Source organism: Triticum aestivum, chromosome 5B (genome assembly GCF_018294505.1).
Source record: "Triticum aestivum cultivar Chinese Spring chromosome 5B, IWGSC CS RefSeq v2.1, whole genome shotgun sequence".
In the NCBI taxonomy this organism is placed as follows: domain Eukaryota; kingdom Viridiplantae; phylum Streptophyta; class Magnoliopsida; order Poales; family Poaceae; genus Triticum; species Triticum aestivum.
In genome coordinates, this window is record NC_057807.1 from 347,091,412 (window position 1) to 347,119,126 (window position 27,715).

General features: G+C 46.5%; 2 protein-coding genes across 4 annotated transcripts; one reads left to right on the forward strand and one right to left on the reverse strand.

Moving 5' to 3' along the window:
• Window positions 1-15,199: 15,199 nt before the first annotated feature.
• On the forward strand, window positions 15,200-18,176 carry LOC123111787 (ASC1-like protein 1). The gene is made up of 7 exons (XM_044532664.1): window positions 15,200-15,346; window positions 15,438-15,670; window positions 16,636-16,862; window positions 16,943-17,098; window positions 17,183-17,368; window positions 17,490-17,674; window positions 17,779-18,176. Exons 2-7 carry the CDS (start codon window positions 15,506-15,508, stop codon window positions 17,808-17,810), a joined length of 951 nt encoding a protein of 316 aa, XP_044388599.1. The 5' UTR covers window positions 15,200-15,346; window positions 15,438-15,505; the 3' UTR covers window positions 17,811-18,176.
• A 352-nt stretch (window positions 18,177-18,528) lies between these two features.
• Window positions 18,529-26,110, reverse strand: LOC123111786 (transcription factor GTE11). Of its 3 annotated transcripts, XR_006454735.1 has the most exons (9): window positions 24,227-26,102; window positions 24,016-24,087; window positions 23,784-23,909; window positions 23,564-23,695; window positions 23,040-23,311; window positions 22,847-22,911; window positions 22,529-22,633; window positions 22,308-22,439; window positions 21,185-21,214 (listed from the first exon to the last, which is right to left on the reverse strand). XR_006454735.1 is itself a non-coding variant. In XM_044532663.1 (8 exons), the coding sequence occupies exon 8, from the start codon at window positions 19,924-19,926 to the stop codon at window positions 18,667-18,669; it is 1,260 nt and encodes a 419-aa protein (XP_044388598.1). In that variant the 5' UTR covers window positions 19,927-21,214; window positions 22,847-22,911; window positions 23,040-23,311; window positions 23,564-23,695; window positions 23,784-23,909; window positions 24,016-24,087; window positions 24,227-24,447; window positions 25,849-26,110; the 3' UTR covers window positions 18,529-18,666. The 3 variants fall into 3 exon arrangements, 2 of the variants coding, with proteins under 2 accessions (XP_044388598.1, XP_044388597.1); XM_044532663.1 differs by lacking the exons at window positions 22,308-22,439; window positions 22,529-22,633 and having other exon boundaries at window positions 18,529-21,214; window positions 24,227-24,447; window positions 25,849-26,110; XM_044532662.1 differs by lacking the exons at window positions 22,308-22,439; window positions 22,529-22,633 and having other exon boundaries at window positions 18,529-21,214; window positions 24,227-26,109.
• Window positions 26,111-27,715: the final 1,605 nt, after the last annotated feature.

Below are 27,715 nucleotides of genomic sequence, written 5' to 3' on the forward strand. Positions count from 1 at the left end.
GAACCATGACAACATACTTTATCTTAGATGTAAGAAAACATAACTCATTATGTTGTCTTCCTTGTCCACCATCAACTCTTTAGCATATCATATTTTAATAAGTGCTCCCAATCATAAAAGATGTCAATAATAATATATCTATATGTGAAACCTCTCTCTCCTTATTACTTCCTATTAATTGCAACGATGACCAAAGCTATATTTGCCAACTCCCAACAACTTTCAATCATCATACTCTTTCTATGTGGAGTCATTACTTTCACTAAGACTAATATAAACTGTCGGATTTTGGGTTCCGGCAGACCCTTGAGGTTCGAACACTGGGGTGCACGCGGAGATTTCGCCCTTTACCTACCTGATCCTCGCCGGCTCGCTGAGATCTAAACTACGAAAGGAACAACACAAGAGACACAGAGTTTATACTTGTTCAGGCCATCATTCTGGTGTAATACCCTACTCCAGTGTGTGGTGTGGTGGATTGCCTCTTGGGCTGTTGATGAACAATACAAGGAAGAACAGCCTCACGAGGGTCTATTCTTGGCTAGTGCGATGAACTGCTAGGAGGAGTTCAGTCGCTCTCTCTACTGGTTTCTTGGCGAGGATTCTCGATGCCTCTCTAGATGCTCGATTCTGAATGCCTCTCTCCATCTGCCTCTACCCCGGGGGTGGCTGGTCTTATTTATAGGCAAAGGCCCTGGGCCTCTTCCCAAATATTGAGCGGGAAGGGCGCCAACAATTGGGCATTTTGAAGGGGAACAACGGGTACACTTATCCTGACTAAAGTTGGTCCTCGCCTATCAATGACTCTGGTGGCGACGCCTGCTTGGGCTCCACAATGACTTCCTCCCTGCCGTTGGGCTGGTCTTGGTCTTGTTGCACCTAAATGGATGCCTTTGCTTGATGCTCTCGCCTGCGCTTGCTCCCTTTGCACCAAAGAGGAACGGAGGACACTGCGTGAGTTGGAGCCCGATTGGCGCCCTTGGTTGTCATGGCTTGCGTCATGGGCACCTTGCGAGGTACGCCGCCTTGATCTCTCCACCTCCTCATGAGCCAGCCTGATGAGGACGTGCCCGAGGAAGCTCCTGGTCATCCGCCCCGCGAGGCTTGGCCCCTCGTGAGGGTCTTGAGCTTGTGTTGATGAAGATGGGTCGTGCTGGGCCCCCCTTTGAGCCACGCCGCAGGCCGCAGGCAGGCAAGTCTAGGGACCCCCGTTTCCAGAACGCCGACAGTAGCCCCCGGGCCCAAGGCGCGCCCGGACTTGGCCGAGCAGAGAGGCGAAAGGGCAAGTGCAAAGCGTCGCGGGCCCTAACAGCCTACGGCCTTGGGCGCCACGTGGCGGTTGATTGGACGTGGGCGTCTCCACTTCCCACGATGCCTCGGCGACTGCACGAATTGACAAGTCCCTGCATGCAAAGTGGCTCATGATTACCTGCGATCGTGGAGGTCAGCGGTTGGCCTCCTCTGGCTTTAAGTACGGCACGACGCGTGCCCTTCCAGTCTATCTCTTCTTGCTTCTCCTTCTTCCCGGTCCTTGCTTCGTCTTGCTGCAATGGCTCCGATCCGCCGGTTCTTTGCGGTAGAGAAGGGAAAGGCTCCACGAGAGGATCCTGACCCGCTTCCTCCAAAGAAACGGCTAGCCCTCTGCCATCGGGGTGAGGGCACCCGCCAGGAAGTGTCGAGGCCCTGGTGTGAGCGGCCACCACCAGGGTTCCCGCTTCCCTTGTATGCCCAGATCGAGGGCTCTAAAGGGGTCGATGCCGAACACCACGGGCGGCACCGCCGTCGGCGCCGGCGGGTAACGAAGGTGTGCGTCTTTCCCCTGGAGTCCACGCCGAAGGCTCCTCCTGAGAGTTCGTGCTTTACGCCACCATGCCTCCTCAGTATTGGATTCGCCTTCCTCCTTTCTTCGCCTCCGAGATCCCGCAGGGGGGACTCCTGGGCCTCTGGCTGCAGCACGCCGGCTGCAGCACCCTCGCAACCGGGGCAGAGGTCGCAGTCGTTGCCCCGGGCAAGGTCTTCTTGACTCGAGGTTGGGGTGAGATCGCCCGGGTCTGCAGGACAAGGGGCGCTCACGATCCGCCGTTGCCTTGGCAGCTCCTCAGGCGATGGGGGCGCTGGAGGATCCAGCGACTCCACCGAGCTCTTCACGACTCCGGAGACGAGCGACGACAGCTACGAGCCCCCGAGCCTGCGCCGCTCCCGGAGCAGGGCGGGCTCGTCAGGCCGTCGCTGCCCCTGATCTGGATGGGGTTGGCGCCGGTGCCTGGCGGCCCACTGTTGATGATGGCGTCTGCCGTGATGGTTCCTGTGGTTAGGACTCCTTAGGATACACGTCTTTTGTTCCTGCGAGGAGCCAAGAATATACCCCGTGGGGGCTTGTAAGGTGTCTGTAGCTCCGTTTTGTCAATATGATCCTCATCGTGAAGTAGTGCGAGATGCTTATTCCGTCCTAGCTTAGTTTCTTCCTTTCGGACCTCGTGAGGGCTTGATGCTCTGCGCCGACAGGTCCCGATCCCAAGGCGGCTTCAACCGTCACTGGTATGCCAGGTCGCGATGCCGTGGTCAAGGCCAGGAGGTGAGCGGCCCGGGGTCCAGTAAGAGCCCCTGAGTCGCGATGCTCAGGAGGTCCCCTTTAGTGCTCAAGCAGCCATCGTTCAGTGAGAAAGGAATGTGACGTTGCTAACACGGGATTGCATTGGATGCGGTGACGGTGCTGTGATAGCTAGTGTTTCCAAAGAGTGACTTATCTCGAGGGTCAGGAAACACTTCCTGGTGCGGCGCTAGGTCCATGCCTTGGCCGACGAGGGGTTGCTTGGCGAGGTCCTCGCGTGCCTCTCCCCTCTCGCCTTCGCTCCCCTTTCTCCTCTACGTCCTCGGGTCCCGGCCCTCGAGCGAGTCTCAGCCGTCGCTGGTATGCCAGGTCGCGATGCCGTGGACAAGGCCAGAGGGTGAGGGCTGGAGAGCCAGTAGGAGCCCTGAGTCGCGATGCTCAGGTACCCCCCCCCCCTTTAATGTGCAAGCGGTTTGCACGGACGAGAGTGAAGAAGACACCATGGAGGCCTTGCCTGACGCTGCTCCTTGGAGAGATCATGCAGGCCTACCAAAAAAGGAGCAAAAGTTCGCTATGACGAGCGGCGGTCAGTCGTTAGTTACTTTGGAGAGGCGACGAGGAACGAAAGGCCTGGCGAGGTGTATTGGGGCACCCGTGAGCCAGCGCGGGACTCACGGGGCCCTACCCCAAGGCGCGTTGTGCCTGGCACTGAGCCTTATCTTGGGATGTATTCCTGCAAATTTGGTTAGATGTTGAAACTCTATGTCCTCAGGTCCCCGCCCTCGAGCTGGTCTCAGCCGTCGCTGGTATGCCAGGTCGCGATATCGTGGACAAGACTAGAGGGTGAGGGCTGGAGAGCCGGTAGGAGCCCTGAGTCGCGATGCTCAGGTACCCCCCCTTTAACGCGCAAGCTTGGTTAGATGTCGAAACTCTACGTCCTTGGGTCCCGGCCCTCGAGCTGGTCTCAGCCGTCGCTGGTATGCCAGGTCGCGATGCCGTGGACAAGACCGGAGGGTGAGGGATGGAGAGCCGGTAGGAGCCCTGAGTCGTGATGCTCAGGTACCCCCCCTTTAACGCGCAAGCTTCCGACATCCAGGAAGAAAAGGTGCCACGGACAGGCACCAAATAACAAGCATGACGGGTCGAAAGCATGGCCCTAAGATAAACGCAAGAGGGGTACACGCCGCTGGGTCTGACCTGAACGACTTGGGGATAATGCAGCCCGAGGAGAGCCCCCAACAAGGTAAGCTAAAAACACAAGCAAAAGGGATACACGCCGCAGGGACGGACCCATGCGGCCTGGGAATGATGCAGCCCTGAGGGCACTCCCAGCTGGAAATGAAACTTGAAAGATGTCACCTGATAGTGTTGACGACAAAGGGGTGTTGGTGTAGCAGACTCAGTGGGCTGTGGGAGCCGATCCTCATGAGCCCCCAGGCCCAGGGGCCTCGGGAGGCTCCGGAGGCGCTGGTGGCTCCTCGTGGACCATCTCCATCTCCGCTAGGGCTGCGGAACGCCTGACCTCTTGGGCCTCCAGGATGCCCCTCATGAGGCGCTAGTACGTGGCAGCCGCGTTCGGCAAGCCATAAGGCATGCGAACATAGCTGTGGGGTGGACCTTCGCAGCGCCCCACTTGCGAGGGCCAGAGGCGCTCCTGAGAAGCGGCTCGGTTGAGCCCTGGTACGTCGATGCAGATGCGCAGCCCACCATCCTCGCCTGGATGTGGGGCCACAGCGGGTAAGCGGCGGCTGCCTCTCATGACTCTTGACTCCTGTAGCTCCTAAATGGCCTTGCTGACGAACTCCTGAGGGTTTATCCCCCCTTGCCTTGCTCCTTCTTGAGGGAAACGTGCTTCGAAACACGCCTCCAAGTGGTGCCCAAGCGCCTCCCTCGTGACCTTGGCGAGGTCGGCGGCCCTCCAGGGGAGAGCCCCCGAGCCCTGCCTGAGGAGGGCGCCGGGCGCGCTTCCCTATGCGATGGAAGGAGGTTCCCCCTGAGTAGGCGCGGGCCCTGAGGGGCCGGGCCGGACTATGTCTTCTTCTTCTTGGGGGCGGTCTCGGGAAGCCTCCTGCTTCCGTGATCCGGGTCTTCCAGTGATGCGGCCTGAAAGGCTCGTTCCTGGGAGCACACTGCGTCTCTCTCTTCACAGGGCACCGTGATGACCCCGCCACTTCCTGGCATCTTGAGGACGTTGTAGCTGTGGTGGGTTACGGGCATGAACTTGGCCAGCGCTGGGTACCCGAGGATGGCGTTGTACGGCAGGCAAATGTGGGCGACGTCGAAGTCGATGAGCTCGGTGCGGTAGTTGTCGCGTGCCCCAAAGGTGACAGGGAGGCGGACCTGCCCAATCGGGACCGTGGAGCCGTCGGTGACTCCGGAGAAAGGCTTGGTTGGCTGAAGCTGATTGTAGGGCACTTGGAGATTGTTGAATGTTTCCACGGACAGGACGTTGAGCCCTGCCCCGGCATCGATGAGGGTCCTGGTGACAAGCACGTTGCTGATGATTGGGGAACAAAGCATTGGGAGAACTCCGGCCGTGGCCGCGCACTTGAGCTGATCCGCTGAGCTGAACGTGATGGTACACGCCGACCACCTAAGAGGCCGCGTGGCCTCGAGCTTGGGGAGGACTGCATTTACTTCGCGGGCGAACTGCTTGAAGATGCACTAAGAGGCTGGGGCTCGAGCTCCGCCCAGGATGCAGGCGATCGCACGTGGCTCCTGGAAGCCCCCAGCCCCCTCGTCCTGATGACGGTCCTCATTTCTCCTTGGCTGCAGCGGCAGTGGAGGGAGGCATGCGTTACCTTGCGGGCGATCCTCGCGAGGCTGATCCCTCCAGGCTCCCTCGCGAGGTGGGTCCTACCAGCGATCCTCGCGAGGTTGGTCGGGCCACCCTTGGCGAGGGCCGCGGTCTTCCTAGCGTCCTGTGTTCCTCCTCCTCGGCCGTAGCCCCGGTCGCTGCGGTCGGGACGTCGGCCGACCCTTCCTTCATGCACGGCTTGGAGCTCTTGGCATTCATTGGTGTTGTGGGTGTGGAGGTCGTGGTACACGCAGTACCGACTGCCCTTGGAAGATTCGGGATGATCTCTGCCCCGCTTGGTGTTTGGTTCCACCGCGAGCACGGCAGCCCCCTTGCGCTTCACGTCCTTGGCCTTGGGCTTCTTCTCTTCTGGGTCTGCGGCAGGCAGCTCGAGGAGGGAGAGACGCCCTTCCTCAGCCCTGGCGCACTTGGTCGCCAAGTTGAACAGCTCTAAGGAAGTGCACAGGTCTTCATGCATCGCTAGCTCCTCCTTCATCTTGACGTCGCGCACGCCGTCGGAGAAGGCTAAGATGATGGCCTCCTCGGTCACCTTGGGAATCTTGAGGCGTGCGTTGTTGAAGCGCTGGATGTACTTTTGCAGGGTTTCCCTTGGTTGCTGCTTGATACGGCGCATGTCGCTCACGGCGGGTGGCCGGTCACGAGTACCCTGGAAGTTGGCGATGAAGCGGGTGCGCATCTCATCCCAGGAGGAAATCGTGCCTGGAGCCAGGTTCAGGAGCCAGGTGCGGGCCCCGTCCTTGAGAGCCATGGGAAACTAGTTCGCCATGACCTTCTCGTCTCCGTTGGCAGCCTCGATGCCCAGCTCGTAGAGCTGGAGGAACTCTGCAGGGTCAGCCGTGCCGTCGTAGCGAGGAGGCAGGTCTGGCTTCAACTTGCCGGGCCACGCGACGCTGCGCAGCTCGGGGGTGAAGGCGCGGTAGCCCACTGTGGCCATGGGAGGCCTTGGGTGACGAAGAGCTTGGTCCTCCGGGTACCCATGCAACGCAGCTGGGAGCAGCGCGGGGTCTTGACGTTCTAGAGCAGGAGCGTGTTCGCGACGAGCCGGAGCAGGGAGCGCTCAGGCAGCTTCTCGAGGGCGAGGGACTTCTTGGCAGCTCTGCTCTTGCCGCGCTGGCGCCTGACGGAGCGGGTTCCACCCAGGGGCCGCGCGCCTTGGGGCCAGGGCGCCTTCTTGAGGGGGAGGCGGCTGAGGCGCCCCCGGAGCTTCATTGCCCGCGCAGGGCGGGGCGCGGTGCAGCGAGAAGTACGGCGCGGGGGAGCCCCCAGCGGCGCGGACGAGCTCGGCGACTCGGTCGAGCCACTCTTCATAGACGTCGTCGATTGGGCGGTAGCGCAGGAGCTCGTTTGCCGCAATGAGTGCAGCTCGGGCCTCCATGGCCGCGCGGGGCACGCGGGACGAAGAACCAGCTGGGGTGAGCGAGGGTGTAGCAGTGCGGCCGTCTCGCCTCGTGGATGGATGCTGGGACGATGCTTGCTACTCGTTCCCCGCCGGGCCGGTGGCGGCGTTGACGGCAGGTGACGGGGAATGACGAGGGCGCCCGCCGATGGGAGCCATCTGGGCGACGCGGGAAGCGAGGGCGGCTCGGCGCTCGGTGCGAGCCCGACGAGCGTCAGACATGGATGCGACGGTCGGAGAAGAACATGGTGACGGAAGACGAATTCCACCGCACCCCTACCTGGCGCGCCAAATGTCGGATTTCGGGTTCCGGCAGACCCTTGAGGTTCGAACACTGGGGTGCGCACGGAGATTTCGCCCTCTACCTACCTGATCCTCGCCGGCTCACTGAGATCTAAACTACGAAAGGAACAACACAAGAGACACAGAGTTTATACTGGTTCAGGCCACCATTGTGGTGTAATACCCTACTCCAGTGTGTGGTGTGGTGGATTGCCTCTTGGGCTGTTGATGAACAATACAAGGAAGAACAGCCTCGCGAGGGTCTGTTCTTGGCTGGTGCGATGAACTGCTAGGAGGAGTTCAGTCGCTCTCTCTACTGGTTTCTTGGCGAGGATTCTCGATGCCTCTCTATATGCTCGATTCTGAATGCCTCTCTCCATCTGCCTCTACCCCGGGGGTGGCTGGTCCTATTTATAGGCAAAGACCCTGGGCCTCTTCCCAAATATTGAGCGGGAAGGGCGCCAACAATTGGCCATTTTGAAGGGGAACAGTGGGTACACTTATCCTGACTAAAGTTGGTCCTCGCCTGTCAAAGGCTCTGGTGGCGACGCCTGCTTGGGCTCCACAATGACTTCCTCCCTGCCGTTGGGCTGGTCTTGGTCTTGTTGCACCGAAATGGATGCCTTTGCTTGATGCTCTCGCCTGCGCTTGCTCCCTTTGCACCAAAGAGGAAAGGAGGACACTGCGCGGGCTAGCGCCCGACTGGCGCCCTTGGTCGTCATGGCTTACGTCATGGGCACCTCGCGAGGTACCCCGCCTTGATCTCTCCGCCTCCTCGTGAGCCAGCCTGATGAGGCCGTGCCTGAGGAAGCTCCTGGTCGTCCGCCCTGCGAGGCTTGGCCCCTCGCGAGGGTCTTGAGCTTGTGTTGATGAAGATGGGTCGTGCTGGGCCCCCCTTTGAGCCACGCCGCAGGCCACAGGCAGGCAAGTCTGGGGACCCCTGTTCCCAGAACGCCGACATAAACTATTTGTTTCTTTTTATTCTTTTCTTTATTCACCCAAGATCATGGCAAAGTAATCAAGCCCTTGACTCAACACTAATCTTTATTATAAATAGCTCACGGACTCGATTGCATAGAGGGATCATAAAGCAAAACTCAAAACAAGATCGTGCCATGACTTTATTCTACTAAATCGAGATACTATTAATAGGATAGAACTAAGAAAAATGGTAAAGATAGGAGTTGTGATGGTGATACGATACCGGGGCACCTCCCCCAAGCTTGGCAATTGCCAAGGGGAGTGCCCATACCCATGTGATTATATCTCCTTCTTTGTTGTTGGCGGTGGAGGTGTTGTTAATGATGGAAGCTTGTCATCCACCTTCCATTGCATAGGCTCACCCTCATAGAAGGATGATCGAGTCTCTGGAATCCTCAAATCTGCAACGGAAATAGTTTGAAACGAAAACAGAGGATATTTGCGTGATACGGTCGTCAAAACCTTTGGGAGAATATACAATGAATTTTTACCGAACCAAATACGTATCATGCAAGAAAACGGAGTCCGGAGGGCACATGAGGTGCTCACGAGGTAGGGGGCGCGCCCTTCACCCTCGTGGAGGCCTCGTGTCCTCCCCGGACTGCTACTTATTTTTCTATTTTTCTAAATATTCCAAAACGGAGAAATATTGCTTTAAAAATTGTTTTGGGGTCGGTTTACTTACCGTACCACATACCTATTCCTTTTCGGAGTCTAGAACGTTCTGGAAAGTGTCCCTTATGTATTCCTCCGGGGTTACGGTTTCAATAATATTGGTTTCAACATTTATGGGATTACCTGAGATATAATGTTTGATTCTTTGATCATTTACCACCTTCGGATTTGTGCCTGCGAAGTTGTTGATTTTTATGGCACCGGAATGATAGACCTCCTCGATGACGTAAGGACCTTCCCATTTGGAGAGAAGTTTTCTTGCAAAAAATCTTAAACGAGAGTTGTATAGTAATACATAATCACCTACATTAAACTCATGCTTTTGTATCCTTTTGTCATGCCATCTTTTAACTTTTTCTTTAAATAACTTGGCATTTTCATAAGCTTGGGTTCTCCATTCATCAAGTGAGCTAATATCAAACAACCTCTTCTCACCGGCAAGTTTGAAGTCATAATTGAGCTCTTTGATATCCCAATATGCCTTATGTTCTAATTCAAGAGGTAAATGACATGCTTTCCCATAAATCATTTTATACGGAGACATACCCATAGGATTTTTGTATGCGGTTCTATAGGCCCATAACACATCATCAAGTTTCTTGGACCAATTCTTTCTAGACCTATTAACAGTCTTTTGCAAAATTAATTTGAACTCTCTATTACTCAATTCTACTTGACCAGTAGACTACGGGTGATGTGGAGATGCAATTCTATGATTAACGTCATATTTAGCAAGCATTTTACGGAAAGCACCATGAATAAAGTGTGAACCACCATCAGTCATTAAATATCTAGGGACTACAAACCTCGGAAAAATAACTTCCTTAAGCATTTTAATAGAAGTGTTATGATCAGCACTACTAGTTGGAATAGCTTCTACCCACTTAGTAACATAATCAACAGCAACTAAAATATGTGTATATCCATTAGAGGCAGGAAAAGGTCCCATATAATCAAAGCCCCAAACATCAAATGGTTCAATAACAAGTGAATAATTCATAGGCATTTCTTGACGTCTACAAATATTACCAATTCTTTGACATTCATCACAAGACAAAACAAACTTACAGGCATCCTTGAAGAGAGTAGGCCAATAAAAACCAGATTGCAATACCTTATGTGCAGTTCTATCTCCAGTGTGGTGTCCTCCATAAGATTTGGAGTGACACTTGCGTAGGATCTGTTCCTATTCATGCTCAGGTACACAACGTCTAATAACACCATCTACTCCTTTATAAAGATATGGATCGTCCCAAAAGTAATGTCTCAAATCATAAAAGAACTTTTTCTTTTGTTGGTATGTGAAGCTAGGTGGTATAAATTTAGCAACAATATAATTAGCATAATCAGCATACCATGGAGTGCTACGAGAAGTGCTTATGACATTTAATTGTTCATCAGGAAAGCTATCATCAATAGGTAGTGGGTCATCAAGAACATTCTCTAACCTAGATAAGTTGTCTGCAACTGGGTTCTCAGCTCCTTTTATATCAACAATATGCAAATCAAATTCTTGCAGTAAGAGAACCCATCTAATAAGTCTAGGTTTAGCATCTTTCTTTTCCATAAGATATTTAATAACAGCATGATCGGTGTGAATAGTTACTTTAGAATCAACAATATAGGGTCTGAATTTATCACAGGCAAACACAACTACTAAAAGTTCCTTTTCGGTAGTAGCATAATTTCTTTGAGCATTGTCTAGAGTCTTACTAGCATAACGGATAACATTTAATTTCTTATCAACTCTTTGCCCTAGAACAACACCTACAACATAATCACTAGCATCACACATAATTTCAAAGGGTAAATTCCAATCAGGTGGCTGAACAATAGGTGCAGAGACTAATGCTTTCTTAAGTATTTCAAATGCTTCTACATAATCATCATCAAATACAAATGGTACATCTTTTTGTAATAAATTAGTCAGAGGCCGAGAAATTTTCGAGAAGTCCTTAATGAACCTCCTATAAAATCTGGCGTGACCAAGGAAACTTCTTATACCTTTGATGTCCTTGGGACATGGCATCTTTTCAATAGCATCAACCTTGGCTTTATCAGCTCCAATACCTCTTTCAGAAACTTTGTGCCCCAATACAATACCTTCATTAACCATAAAGTGGCACTTTTCCCAATTCAAGACAAGATTAGTTTCTTCACATCTCTGCAAAACTCGATCAAGATTGCTCAAGCAATCATCAAAAGAGGAACCATAGACGGAAAAGTCGTCCATGAAAACCTCACAAATCTTTTCACAAAAATCAGAGAATATAGCCATCATGCATCTTTGAAAGGTAGCAGGTGCATTACATAAACCAAAAGGCATACGTCTATAAGCAAAAGTACCAAAAGGGCATGTAAAAGTAGTCTTTGATTGATCTTTAGCCGACACAGGTATTTGAGAGAAACCAGAATAACCATCTAGAAAGCAATAATGTGTATGTTTGCATAATCTTTCTAGCATTTGATCAATAAAAGGTAAGGGGTAATGATCTTTCTTAGTAGTTTTATTTAACTTGCGGAAATCAATTACCATCCTATAACCTATGATAATTCTTTGCGGAATCAATTCATCTTTATCATTAGGGACAACAGTAATACCTCCCTTCTTAGGGACACAATGGACATGACTTACCCACTGACTATCAGCAACGGGATAAATTATACCTGCCTCCAGAAGCTTTAATATTTCTTTTCTTACCACTTCTTTCATTTTAGGATTCAAACGTCGTTAAGGATCACGAACTGGTTTGGCATCCGCTTCCAAATTTATTTTATGTTGACATAGAGTGGGACTAATGCACTTAAGATCATCAAGAGTATATCCAATAGCAGCACGGTGCTTCTTCAGAGTTTTCAATAATCTTTCTTCTTCATGCTCTGAAAGGTTAGCACTAATAATAACAGGATATATTTTCTTTTCATCAAGATAAGCATATTTAAGATTATCAGGCAACGGTTTGAGCTCAAACACGGGATCACCCTTGGGTGGAGGAGGATCCCCTAGGATTTCAACAGGCAAATTGTGTTGTAGAATAGGTTCCTGTTTAAAGAATACTTCATCTATTTCCCTTCTTTCATTCATGAACATCTCATTTTCATGGTCTAGCAAATAGTGTTCCAAAGGATCACTAGGAGGTACGGCAATAGAAGCAAGACCAAAAATTTCATCCTTACTAGGCAATTCTTTCTCACGATGTTGTTTACTAAATTTAGAGAAATTTAACTCATGAACCATATCATCCAAGCCAATAGTAACAACATTCTTTTCGCAGTCTATCTTAGCACTAACAGTATTCAAGAAGGGTCTACCAAATATGATGGGACAAAAGCTATCTTGTGGGGAACCAAGAACAAGAAAATCAGCGGGATATTTGGTTTTCCCACACAAGACTTCAACATCTCTAACAATTCCCATTGCAGATATAGTATCTCTATTGGCAAGTTTAATTGTAACATCAATATCTTCTAACTCAGCAGGTGCGATATATTGCATAATTTCTTTATATAAGTCAATGGGTATAACACTAGCACTAGAACTCATATCACATAAGCCATGATAACAATGATCTCCTATTTTAACAGAGATAACAGGTACGCCTACCACAGGTCTATGTTTATCTCTATCACAGGGTTTAGCAATTCTAGCAGTTTCACTAGAGAATTCCATGACATGCCCATCAATATTATCGGACAAGAGATCTTTAACAATAGCAATATTAGGTTCTACTTTGACTTGCTCAGGAGGTGTAAAAGTTCTAGTATTGCTTTTACGAACAACAGTTGAAGCTTTAGCATGATCCTTTACTCTAACAGGGAAAGGTAGTTTCTCAACATAAGAGGTGGGAACAATAGGATCATTATAAGTGATGGTCTTTTCTTCAACTTTAATAGGTGCAGCTACTTTTACTTCTATGGGAGGATGATATTTAAACCACTTCTCCTTGGGGAGATCAACATAAGTAGCAAAAGATTCACAGAAAGAAACTACTATCTCAGAGTCAAGTCCATATTTAGTGCTAAATTTACGGAAAATATCGGTATCCATAAAAGATTTAACACAATCAAACTTAGGTGTCATACCTGACTCCTTACCTTCGTCGAGGTCCTAATCTTGAGAGTTGCGTTTAATTCTATCCAATAAATTCCATCTGAATTCAATAGTCTTCATCATAAAAGAGCCAGCACAAGAAGTATCGAGCATGGTTTGATTATTATCAGAAAGCCGAGCATAAAAATTCTGAAGAATTGTCAATTTTGAGAGCTCATGATTGGGGCATGAATATAACATGGATTTAAGCCTCCCCCAAGCTTGAGCGATGCTTTCTCCTTCGCGAGGCCAAAAGTTATATATATAATTGCGATCACGATGAACAAGATGCATAGGGTAATACTTTTGATGAGATTCCAATTTCACTCTTTTATAGTTCCATGATCTCGTATCATCACATAGCCTATACCATGTCGATGCGTCTCCCTCCAAAGATAAAGGGAAAGCCTTCTTCTTAACAACATCATCGGGTATACCTGCAAGCTTAAATAATCCACAAATATCATCCAAATAGCGCAGATGCTCGTCGGGATGTTTTGTCCCATCTCCTGTAAAAGTATTAGCCAGCAGTTTTTCCATAATACCCGAAGGAAATTCAAAAGGAGTTTCATTTTCAATAGGTTCAGTAGGTTGAGAGCAACTCTTTGCTCTACTGGACGGGGTGAAGATACCCCGAACAAGCCCCTCAGAGATTCACTTTCCATAGTAACAAGTGACAGAAAATTTCAGCACACTATATAAATTTTTCCTTACCAAAGGTGCTACACTCCCCAGCAACGGCGCCAGAAAAGAGTCTTGATGACCCACAAGTATAGGGGATCTATCGTAGTCATTTCGATAAGTAAGAGTGTCGAACCCAACGAGGAGCAGAAGGAAATGATAAGCGGTTTTCAGCAAGGTATTCTCTGCAAGTACTGAAATAAGTGTAACAGATAGTTTTGTGATAAGATAAAAGGTAACAAGCAACAAGTAACAAAAGTAAATAAAGTGCAGCAAGGTGGAAGGACAAGCCTGGACAAACTCTTATAATAGGAAAAGCACTCCCGAGGACACATGGGAATATCGTCAAGCTAGTTTTCATCACGCTCATATGATTCGCGTTCGATACTTTGATAATTTGATATGTGGGTGGACCAGTGCTTGGGTACTGCCCTTAATTGGACAAGCATCCCACTTATGATTAACCTCTACTGCAAGCATCCGCAACTACAACAAAAGTATTAAGGTAAACCTAACCATAGCATGAAACATGTGGATCCAAATCAGCCCCTTACGAAGCAACGCATAAACTAGGGTTTAAGCTTCTGTCACTCTAGCAACCCATCATCTACTTATTACTTTCCAATGCCTTCCTCTAGGCCCAAATAATGGTGAAGTGTTATGTAGTCGACATTCACATAACACCACTAGAGGTTAGACAACATACATCTTATCAAAATATCGAACGAATACCAAATTCACATGACTACTAATAGCAAGACTTCTCCCTTGTCCTCAGGAACAAACGTAACTACTCACAAAGCATATTCATGTTCATAATCAGAGTGGTAATAATATGCATAAAGGGTCTGAACATCTGTTCTTCCACCAAATAAACCAACTAGCATTAACTACAAGGAGTAATCAACACTACTAGCAACCTACTAGCACCAATCCCGGACTTGGAGACAAGAATTGGATACAAGAGATGAACTAGGGTTTGGAGATGAGATGGTGCTGGTGAAGATGTTGATGGAGATTGCCCTCTCCCGATGAGAGGAGAGTTTCTGCGTGCTCCAAGTATTAGCAGGATACCGAACGATGCCCCATGAAATTGCAAAACATCAAAGGCACGCTCGACATCCTTTCTAGCACTCTCTTGCACTTGGGCAAATCTTTTCCTTTTCTCTCTAACAGGGTTGGGTATAGTCTTTACAATAGTGGTCCACTGAGGATAGATACCGTCACCCAAATAGTACCCTTTGTCGTAGTTGTGGCCGTTGATAGTAAAGTTCATCGGTGGGCTGTTGCCTTTGGCAAGCCTAGCAAACACCGGTGAGCGCTGAAGCACGTTGATATCATTGTGTGATCCAGCCATGCCAAAAAAAGAGTGCCAGATCAGAGATCTTGAGACGCCACGGCCTCTAATATGACAGTGCTTGTTGGCCGGGGGGAGGGAGACCAATGTGCCACAGACCAGCGGGCCCTGGGCAGGAGTAGGCGACCGCGCGCGCGTTTGTCGCGTGTCCGCGCCGTCGCAAATCAAGCTCAAAAATGGGCCGGGAATGGGTCGCTCGCGGACGGAAAACGGACGCGCGTCCGTTTGGGTCGGCGCGCTGGGCCGCCTTTTCTGTCCGCGCCGACCCAAACGGACGGCCGCGGACGAAATGGGTCGTCCCATTGGAGTTGCTCTAATAACTGACTGGGGCAGATCAGTCCAAGTCCGGTAGCCGTTCTTCTTCTTTGTCCGTCCAAGTTCTTTTGGACGCCTTCACGTCATCTTTCCTTCCACCCAGTACAGACAGACAGTGGGCTTCTCTCCTGCAGGAATGGACCAGTCCATCCGCATCCGCTCGCTCGCGTTCTGAGAATAAACTAGCACCAATAAACAAGGTTAGTTCTTGCTCAGTACTATCACCATCTCAAATCTCGCCTTGTCCCCCTCGCTTGACTGCCCCTGGCTCATCCTTCTTCTCACTCTCAGGTCTCAGCGCGCCCATCCTCTGCCCCTTGGGCGTCTGGTCTGGATCCAAGAGCCGGCCGCCAACTGCAATGCCGTCCCTCCTGGAGATCTTCCTGGGATCCTGTTCCTCCTCGGCGCCGCCGGTGGACTGGGAGGCGGAGGCCTACCCGGAGTACGCCGACTACGCCGTCCTCCCCCTGCTCCTCGCCTTCTTCCCCGCCCTGCGCCTCCTCCTCAACCAGTTCCTCTTCGAGGTAATCCAAATTTTGGTTGCCTGCCTGGCTGTCTCCCTCTTCAGTTCTTCAGTTAGGATGCGTTTGGTTCGTGGGCAGTGAGGGGTGTCCATGTCCACTTGGCCTGGGATATCTCTCTTGTTTTCCCATCCAAGAGTGAGATGAGCCAGTGCTGGGCACGTTCAAGGCGTCACAGGTCTCAACGTTGACCTGGAAAAGCTTCCTGCAAGATTTTCAAACCGTGTTGATATCGATTCATGGTAACTAGTCAGATGATTTTGATCGTTGGTACTCTTCGTTTCAGACGCTTGGTAGGTGAGTTGCCTGTAATTAACTGAACTCCTCCCAATGGGCTTGGTCAGCTCAATTACTAGATGGTTGGCTTGATAATCAAGGTCAGTATAGATTGGATCAATGCTTACGTTTCATGGCTTCCCGTGCTCCTCATGTTCTCATCGTCGCTCCTCATTGGCACAAATACTTGTCATGTGGAGATCGCGGATTTGCTAAACAACATGTGCTTACCCCACCCAAGTAGGTCTTTAGATCACCTTGTCCGAGCCCTTAAATTTGACAAAATACATATGATACAATTTGGATAATCAATCGTGTAACAATTAATCAAAGCATTCACACATATATCATATCAGTGATGATGGATGGCATGGAAGTTTATGAATTGCCTCTCTCCTTCAGTGATGATGTTGGGATTGAAGTAGTGATTGCGGTCACGAATGGTACAAAGACTGGTACGACCTATGGCCCTTGCTTGTACCGGTGTTGGTCTTCGAAATTTCTAATCTAACATCGTTGCAGTCGTAGGTACTGACTTACCGCGTACTTGTCTTGTTACATAAGTCACCGGGAGTACTATACTTAATCATTTCATATTACGACTATACACTGTGAACAAAATTGTTTCAAGAATGGTGCAAATCAGAACTACATGCACATGTTATAGTTCTTAAATCTCACTTTCTTCGCAGGTGTTAGCAAGACGACTTATATTTGGAAAGGGATATGACAAGCTTGCTGAAACAGATGAAAGGAGAAAGAAAATCAATAAATTTAAGGAATCGGCATGGAAATTTGTTTATTATCTTTCTGCAGAACTCTTTTCACTATCTGTAACATACAATGAATCGTGGTTTACAAATACAAGATACTTTTGGGTAGGGCCTGGCGAGCAGCTGTGGCCCGACCAAAAGATGAAGTAAGAGAGAGAAACAATCTCTTTTGTTCCTTATCATTGCAATTTCCAAGGGCTTCAACATTGTTTGTTTTTCTCTCCAGGCTGAAGCTTAAGGCTGTATACATGTATGCCGCTGGATTTTACGTATATTCTATCTTTGATCTTCTGTTCTGGGAAACAAGACGCAAGGACTTCGGAGTCATGATGTCTCACCATGTGGCAACTATTGTTCTGATTGTTGTGTCCTATATTTGCAGGTATGCAGATGAGTGTAATCGCCCTTATATACCATAACAATACACAGCATAGTCAAACTTGAAGTTGTTGCTACTTCCAAACAGATTATCTCGTCCTGGCTCGGTCATTTTACCCCTCCATGATGCAAGTGATATATTCCTAGAGATTGGAAAGATGGCCAAGTACAGTAGCTGTGAGTGGCTAGCTGTTGTAGCATTTCTACTTTTTGTGGCTTCATGGATCCTTCTTCGGCTAATAGTGTTTCCTTTCTGGATCCTAAGAAGCACAAGGTAAACACTCTTGGTTGTTCTGGCATGTGGTGCTACTTTACCTGATTAGAAAGCAGCATTACTCTACTAAGTTTTGTAGTGCATTTTGTTGATCAATTCAATGGTCTTGCGTCTTTTTCAGTTATGAAATAGCTATGATCGTGGACAACGAGAACAGAAAAATCTACAGAACTTCGTACTACTATCTTTTCAACACTCTCTTGTTTTCACTTCTGGTCTTTCACATATATTGGTGGGTACTGATTTATCGGATGCTCGTCAAACAAATTCAATCCAGAGGTCATGTTGGTGAGGATGTCCGATCCGGTCAGTGATTCTTTTCTTGCTCATTTCCTTGGTGTTAGATTTATTTTCTTTCTCGGCAGCATACTCTTATGGATTTGTTATAAGCTACCCCTTCTATTAAACAGATTCTGAAGGCGAAAACAACCATGAAGATTAAGCTGAAGGTTGTTGGATGCTTAACTGAAGAACTGTATAGTTCGCAGTTGGGAATGAGAATGGTGCAAGCGGGTTGTATAAAGAATGAGAATGTCAAGGAGGAGCTAGTTAGCATATCCATTAGTAGGAAATTCAGGCACAAAACGAAAACTGAAAAGGCTCGAATCTCGGTGCCACTGGAACAAGCCTCCTTGATATGTATCTTTTTTGTATATTGAATGTATAAGGTGAGGCTATCATTCAGGGTCTTGAGGCATCAATCATACATCGTGATATTAATCTCCATATGTATGTGAAGATGTCTTTTCAGAAATACTGAGCCTCCGAGTTATAAAAATTCTCTTTTATATATGTGGTTTGCTTGAAATTTTGTGGTCCTATTCTCAATTTTTTTTCTAAATTTAGTTGTCCTTATATGTCATTATTATATACACTTGCGGTTCATGTTAAATATTCAGTATGATTGATATTGGAAATGGACATATCTGTTAAACATGGGGAGTGCCTAGAACTCATCTAGATGAGATATAATTTGGTCTCATTCACTTTGAAAACAAGAACAGATACAACCCACATCAGCATACACGCATCTTATAGCATCACATCCAATGGCTATAAAAGGTGAATGAGACCAAACTATATCTCATCTAGATGAGTTCTAGCAAAACTGTTAAACATGTGTACAAAGAAGATATCACTAATTTAGTTGATACTCAGTGTAATTGATCATGTACTTTCGTATATCCAATCATGTTCAGCACACATACAATCTACAGAAGAGAGCTACAAGTTTTGTGTGAGGCATCAAGCCATCAGCAACAGCATCACTTGTTATAGGACCTTGCTAGCAACGACGATCACGACCGAATCTCGCCTTCCTCTAAATCCTCGTGGAAGCTTTGACGGCGTTGCTGCTTCCAGTCTTCGTCAACCTTGAGGTAGAGCCCAATCTGCCGCAACACGTTGCTGGGCTTCGCTGTGTTGTACTCATCAATGCCGAGCCTCTTCAGATCCTCTCGGTGTAGGGTATCGTCGGGCATTGCCGTCTTCTCCATCTGGAGCAGCTCCTGACGGGCCTTCTCCCTCGCCCGGGACGTGGCCTCCTTTCGCTGCCTTTCCAGAGCACAGGCGAGCTGCTCACATGTTGGAGGCGTGGCCGGTGCTGGACTGTCGACGATCTCGTCGGAATCAGAATCTGAGTCACTGCCGCCGGAGTGCTCTGAACCCGAGTCGCTGCTGCCGGAATCAGTGTCTGAATCGCTGTCGCTGGAATCAGTATCTGAACTGCTGCTGCTGCTGCTGCTGCTGGAGCTTGGGCTGCCGCTGGCTGTTTCATCTTCGACGAGCAGCAGAGGTGCCGGCACGATCGGTAATGGGGAGACGCCACCGCAGATGTCAACTTCTTCCTCCTCTTCCTCTTCGGCCATCACCTCAGGGCCGTCTTGGTGGCGTTCTTGCAGCAGAGGTTGCGGCACGATCGCTAAGGGGGAGACGCCGCCACAGATGTCAACTTCTTCGACCTCCTCTTCGGCCATCACCTCAGGGCCGTCTTGATGGCGTTCTTGGGGCGACGGATTCGCCGACCTCCTCTCTCGAGCGAACTTGTCAACCTGCTCCTGTAACTCGACAGCAGCAGCGTCGTCCAACGCGTGGAGGTCGATCTCGATTTCGCCGGGGCGGGTGGCGCAGCTGTGCTTCTGCAAGAGCTGGACGATGTGATCGGGGATTTCCGCAACGAAGAGCTCCAGGTCTTCCGCGAGCATCTCCCGCTCAGAGGCCGTCATCTTCTTCTTCGTAGGCGGCTTCTTGCGATTGATCAGGGGAACTGGAGGGGACGCCTTCCTCTTCTTGGTCGGCGGTTCCTCGGCCAAGAACCTTGGACGACTCTTCTTGACGCGGGGAGCCGACGGGGACGAGGCGGGAGCTAGCACGGCGGCCGCCTTGTGGAGGAGGCGACGGACGGCGACGAGCTCTGCTTGGAAGCGCTGGCGAAGGATCTCCATCTCCCTCGCGCGCTTCTGGCCGGACATGATGTCGATCTTGGCGTCAAACGGCTGGCCTGTGACGAAGCCGTGCTTCCTGGTGAGCTCCCCGCCGTAGGGGTAGGCAATCTCCATGGGAAGGGAACAGGGGACGCCGGTCGCTTCGCTGGGTAAGGGCTGGTGATTGGTGATTGGTGAAGATTGGTAGCTGGAGAAGAGAAGATTGGTCAGAGCGAGGTGAGGGCAAAGGCAACAGGTTGGCTGCCTTTTATTGATCAGCTCAGGTGTGATGCCGATTCCAAACCGTGGATGCGTATGTGATGTGATCCGTGAGGAAATCGGATTTGCTTGCGTGCCAATCAAGTTTGATTAAGCATGAATTAGGAGTTTGAGGCCATCTCGGAAGCCCTCGCCGGGCGACACTGCAGCTCATTTCTTTCCCGCCTCCTATCGTATCGTATCATGAGTTCATGACAGTGTCGTGTGGCGAAAAGACGCAGCAGCTCCTCACCCGGCCACCCATAGTAAGAGAAACAAAGTTGAGTTGAGTCTTGAGTCTTGAGTCTTCTGCAAGACAAGATCAGGCACCAGATCCTCCGAAAAGCGGAATCTGTAGACCGACAGCAAGGAGAACAGGTGCCGGATCTGCACACTAAACACTCTAAGAAATCGGTATGAGCAAAATCAAGATTCTGAACCAGCGATATCACGCCAGTTCGTGCTATAGGAGAAGAAACACAAGTGAAGAGGAAAGTTGACAATGTCCTCCAAAGACCAAAGCTATATGTGATCAGCTTTTCTTTTGTGAGACAAATATGTGATCAGCTTTTTTTTAGGCAAAAATATGTGATCAGCTATTTCTGATTTATGTGTCTCTGCGCACGATCAAAACAGAAACTGAAGCATTTTTCACGCGCGCATGGTCAGGTGCTCTGCTTTCTGTTAGATTTTATCGGCCTTAGCCCACTAAAATGTTTGGACGCCAGCCGCACGGTGGGCTGTGGGCCCATGTAAGTTTTCGTGCGCTCGGGACGAACAACTGTTGCCTCGGCTCGCCTCAGCACGATGTGTATGAAAATATTAAAAATATATGAAAATGTATAAAAATAGGGACTGTCTATTGTCCATCCGGATGAAATTCAATTGGCCTTCATCCATATTTTTCATCCAATTACAGGATGACAACTGTCCACTGTCCCTTGTCATATGTCTGTCCTCGTAAGCAGACTAACGGGTCCACACATGCACGTTTTCAACCCGGAGCAAATAGACAGGCAGCCCCTTGTCCTCTGTTTGTCCTTTTCAGTAGACTAACGGGTCCACACATGCACTTTTCCAACCCGGAGCGAACAGACACACAGCCCCTTGTCCTCTGTTTGCCCTTTTCAGTAGACTAACGGGTCCACACATGCACTTTTCCAACCTACAAAAAATACATTGACAAGAAAGAGGTAAAATTACAATGATATTACCATCAAGAAAACTGAGTGTAAAACCCACTAAAATAGACACTAATTTCTACAATGCCCCACTAAGAATTAGAGTGTAAGATGGCAATTGAAAAATGACACTGTAAAGAACCACTAAAATGACATTGTAAATCCACTAAAAAGACTGGTACTTTAAAAAATCCAACAATAATCCAGAAATAAATGATAAAGTCAATTGCAAACAAAGACACAGTAAAAACATGAACTCTATTAAGCATGCCAGCAAAACATGAATTTGGAAATGGGACCACACTCCCAACTTTACCAAAAGTCAGTCAAAAAAGCAGCTAAAAAAGAGGAGGACAAAGCCCCCAAGCTAACAGCCACAAACACATGGGGATCGCCTTGCTGGTCAAGGAAAGAGGTGGGCAAAACGCTAATAAAAAATCAAAATCCTTTGAGAATTACACTGTAACGCCAAGAGAGTTACAGTGTAAATCTTGTGAGAAATTACACTGTAAAAAATCAAAATCCCTTGAGAATTACACTATAAACAGTGTAAAAATACTTTGAAAATTACACTGTAAATCTTTTGATAATTACACTGTAAAAAGTCCACAACGAGAATTACACTGTAAAAGAAAAGATATTTACAGTGTAAATCTTGTGAGAAATTACACTGTAAAAAATCAAAATCCCTTGAAAATTACACTGTAAAACAAAAGATAATTACACTGTAAATCTTTTGATAATTACACTGTAAAAAGTCCACAACGAGAATTACACTGTAAACGAAAAGATAATTACAGTGTAAAAATACTTTAAGAATTACACTGTAACTCTTTTGATAATTACAATGTAAAAAGTCCACAACTGACTAATGAGTGCAAAAATCCTTTGAGAATTACACTGTAAAACAAAAGATACTACAGTGTAAAAATACTTTGAGAATTACACTATAAAATCTTTTGATAATCACACTGTAAAACTTTGAGAGAACTCACTAAGGAATTAGAGTGCAAAATCTTTTGTGAATTACCAGTGAGATACAGTGGGGAAACTATCCGTGTAGTAAAGAAAAATTACCAGCTCATTACGGATATCTCTGTGGTATGATGAGTTCTCTCCATAAGCCGAATCGAGAAACACAAAAGCTCTATCTTTGATACAGACGACAAATGAGAACCAATGCTCATCGTGACCAATAGGGAAGTACAACTGAAATTAAGAATCAAATCAGTAAAACAACATCTAGAAATGCAGGAAATAAACAAATAAAAATGAGAAGAGAATGAACATGGACTTACAAAGTCTGATCTCCACAAAACAAACGCGCTGCAAGCACCCTCAAAAGCATTTCGGACAATATTTGGATTACGGGTCAATGGATTGTTGTTATTCAGAATGCACTCCTACAGCAAACAAAAAATAAAAAGCAGAACAGTAAAAAAAAGGGAAACATGAAAGGGACATAACTTCATAATCCAAAGAAATTAAAGAAAAATGTTCAAGCTAGCATACCCCAATATAACTGAAGAAGAAATGTTTCTTTGATTTTGAAGGATGACACTTGTTGAAAAGGAATCGACAAAAACACAGAATGAGGAAGTTATCTAGATGACCACCTGGGCATAGGGATGAAAGAGAGCGATACGAGCAGAACGCTCTATCATATCTAATAGCTTCATATCTACACAAAAAGGAAGAAAATGAAAGATAAATCAGTGACAAAAAAATTAAAAAACATGGAGTACACAATCAGCAACAAAATCGAAAGAAAAGCATGAAAGGTACAAGGAGAAGAAAAGAAGAACATACTTGCACCAAACTTTGTCGCTGCCAATGCGATTCATTGCAAAATAATGCTTCCTTTCTTGCAAAGTAACAGGAAAACGATTCAACTGCTGAACATAAGGATCTGAGTTGAACCTAGCAGCTCCGACAATCCTACGAGGAACGTGCTGGGTCGTCGCTGTTGAACAATTAGAAAATTTGGAAATAGCGAGCTCATTGCGCTTTTGAGCAGCATTTAATTCTGCAACACCTTCAGGATCAGAGATGATAAGGACTTCAGGACTGTTTGAAACACCCTGTGAAAAAAAATAGGGATTGTCAAGAAAATAAATAAGAAGTCCCATAACCTAGGAAATATGAAATAGAAAATAGTGATATTACAGAAATCCACTAAGAACTACATTGTAATTACACTGACGAGATAGGAAAATTACAATGAAAAACTACTACGAATTAAACCGTAAAAATCAAATGATAAAAAAGATAGCAACAGAAATACAATAAAATAAAAATAAGAATGAGTGAAAAAGCACAAAGAAAAAACGCACCGGTCTAACGGAAGAAGATGATGCTAAATTGTTCAGCCGGTTATAAGCTTCATTCGTCTTCTTTGCGAAATTAACACAACGGTCAGAAAATGTGGAGGTGCCAACTACTTGAACTTCATCAAGACCGACCAGCTAGAGAAGAAAACAAAATGAGGAACAATCACAAATAATCCGGAGAAAAGGAAGTTAAGAATCGAAAATAAAGAACACATGAAATTACATCATCTCCTCTGTTAAAGAACTCATTTAATGCTTCTGGAGAGCTGAGATCAACATGATTTGATTGGGATGCCTGAACTGACTTTGAAATGTTGGAATGAGGAATCGTCACCAGTTAAACACAGTCCTGATATAGAACAAAAACTAATAAGCAAATGGGGAGAAATAACTAAGATAAATAGATATATAAAGGAACTGGAAAAAGAAACTAAACTAAAAAGTGAGAAAATAACCTGTTCAAAAGGAGACACATGAGAGTTAAGAAGCCTTTCAGACACATATTGCGAACACTGAACTTGGTCGACCTGCAAGCAGAAACAAAAAAATGGAACCAATCAAATACACTAGAAACAATTCATTTCTCTCCATTAAAAAAGACATACCATGGCAGAGATGCACTAGAAACAAACCCCACACATAAATGACAAAAAAAGAGAATCCAACCTCATCTATAAAACGCTGGGATAGCCTCACTGGAACAATAGGTGAAAGGTTGTTTCTAGTTGGGTGAAATTCAAAATCAACATCAGCTGAACCGATATTCTGATCCGCCTTGGTAACAGGACGAGCATCCTTTGATTCGCAATCAAAATTGAAGCTAGCCATGGAAGGTCTTCTGTCATATATGACATCAACATTAGGCTTGTGCCTTTTCAAAGAGCTACCTGGATTCAACCACAAAGAAAAAAATAAACCTCATGAGAAACATAAAAAATAAACTGATCATACAGATGTTTAGTACATACACATTGTCAGATGCATATAATAGATCATGCAAATAAGAAAAAAGAACACATGAACTAAATCAAAAGAACACGAGGGCATGCGATTAATTACAACAACTGAGCTGGAAAGGGACCAAATGAGGAATTAAAAAGAATACAATTACAATAAAAAATCATCACTGGATTACACAAAATAAAATGAAAATAAATTACACTTTATCCAGCAACTAACTATACAACACCCTGCAAAAAAATTAAACAAGGATTAGCATGAAAGCATGACAAAACAAACCTATGAAAACAAATAGAATGATCTAAATGCAGTCAGTAGTTGCAACATAATTCCTATATGATATACAGTGTAAAAATCAATGATAAGATAAGCAAAAAACAGTACAATGACACTAAGAATTACATAGTAAAACACACTAAGAATTACAGTGTGAATACACTGAGAAATACACTGTAAATCCACTAAAGATACATTGTAAAAAGCACTAATAATTATAGTGTAAATATACTGATGAGATACAGTGCAAAAATACACATTAGTTTTTCATGGTGGTGGTTATGATTACTAGTAGTAGCATGGCAGTGGCAGTGGTAGTGCTAATTCATTCACCCAATCATCACCAATCCCAAATCCAAAAGGACATACAGTGTAAGCCGCCTAAGAAAATACACTGCAAAATCTACTAGGAATAAAAGTGTAAAATCAATGACAATTACACTGTAAGTCCATAGCGAATTACACTGTAAATGCACTAGAAATTACATTGTAAAAACAAATGGGAAATATCCAGTGACAAAGAACAGAACCACAACAAATTCAGAAACACAACAAAATCTACTAACTCATTCCTATAGTCCTGTATCCACAATGTAGGTGGATGTGTGTGAACTGTATTGTAAAAACTACAACCACGCAACCAAGTGGATGTCAGCCTAAGGGGAAACCTGCATGCACAACCTAGGGATAGATCACCATCGCATATTAGTACAAGTAAAACAAGCCAATCTAATCAAACAACCACCCGAATACATAACAACACCGCAGTTACAGATCAATGAAAACTAACAGTTAAACCCCCTCATGGAGCACCACTCTAGTCATCTCGCCCTGCCCATGGACATGGACGAGCGGCCTACGAACGAGAAACTGGAACTACCTCCCCCTACCACAATGCACTCCGCCGCCGAAATCCGCCATGGCAAATGAGATTCAAACCCAGAAAAACGGCGGAACCTCAGAATCCGGATCTGACTATACGAATGCTGCGGGGAAAATACACACAGATTTGACTATGAATCTGCGGAACAAGAGAAACCGAGAGAAATTACCGAATCAGACGAACAAAAAATCGGAGGGAGGGGGGAAATTGGGGCCAGGGTTGGTGCGGGGGGCGACGGGAGGTCGAGCGGGGCGCGGAGGCAGCAGGGGAGCGGGATAGAGAGCGCAGGCGAGTCACCAACAACAAACTGCGTCGATCGCCGAGAGGGAGATCCAAATCGCCATGGCTATCTCTCCCAACCTCTCTTCCAGGGGATGCGTGTGTGAAGTGGCAAAGTGGAAACGACGAGGCTATGGAGGGAGGAAGCGACAGAAGCGGGATAGCGAGCAGAGCGTAACGGGTCGGATTGAAAAATTCAGCGGGCCCGATAAAGAAAGGTCAGCGCCGAAAGAGGACAGGAGAAAAGGAAAAACATGAATCACGACGCGACAGAACGTACGGCTCAGAAAAGGGATGAAGACGAATAATTTTCATCCGGATGAAAATTAGCAATTCCGTAAAAATATTCCTGATCTATGCGACAAATGTACAAACGTGTATGAAAAGAAGTAGCCATGAAAAACATGTATTGAGAAAAAATGTAATCATGTATTAGAAAAATGTTAACCATGTTACTGACGTACACGAAAGTCTAAGGCGCACATGAAAAAAATAGACATAAAAAATATATTGAAAAAAAAATGTTAAATATATATATTTTTTTAACATGTACAAATTTTTTTAAGTCGTGTATGAATAAAGTAGTCATTAATATATATATATATATATATATATATATATATTAGGGAAAATGTAGTCATTTATTTTAAAAATTTTAAACATTTTTAAAAATATCCCTAATGTACACAAAAGAATGTAGTTAGAGCATGAAAACATTTTTAATGCTGAACCAACCTGTGGTTGGATGGTTGGAGGGACAGTGGTATCCCCAGTCCATCAGGGTTCAAGTCCCGATGCTCGCATTATCCTGGATTTATTTCAGGATTTCTGACGATGCACTTTCAGTGGGAGCAGACGTTCCTGTCGACGACGAGACGCATACGGTGACTTTGTATATCTCAAGATAATATGCCGGAGCAGTCTCTCGGAGATGCTCATAAAGGTAGAATGTGCGTGTGTGCGTTCATAGAGGTGAGTGAATGCGCGTATGTAAGAGCGCTTGCGTCTGTACTGACGTTTAAAAAAAAGCATGAAAAAATGCAGACACATGTTAAAAAAACTATAATTAAAAAAAACCGATGAAACCCGAAGTGAAAACGAAAAATAAAAAATAAAAAAATTGCAAGAATACTTCCAATCTATTCATCTTCAATCATGGCAGTACAACGAACACCAGAAATAATAAAAATTACATCCAGATCCGTAGACCACCTAACAACGACTACAACGACTGAAGCGTGTCGAAGGCGCGCCGCCGTCATCGCCCCTTCCTCACTGGAACCGGGCAAAACTTGTTGTAATAGACAGTCGGGAAGTCATCGTGCTAAGACATCATAGGACCAGCGCACCAGAACAATAACCAACACCATCGAGGAGTAGCGTAGATCGAAAGGATCCAACCTGAAAACATACAAATGTATATGAACTACGACCAAATCCGAGCAAACAAATATGGAGCAAGTATCATGTGCACTTTTTTGGCTAAGAGAAGAGAGCCATGGTTATTGAGAAGAGTACTAAGTAGATTTCATCATCTGAAGGGAGCTTCAAAGAGAAAAAATACTGAGTACTTATGAAGAGCAGAAGCAGAAGAAGTAACATAAGGAAATCCTTAAACCATTATCTCGACACCAAATTTTCAGCATGACACAACCCGTAAGCTTTTGTTAAGGTCATAATATAACACATTATTTTTAAAATGCATCAACATTCATGATTTCCGTAATTTTTTTAAAAAAAGGAGGTTAAAATCCCTA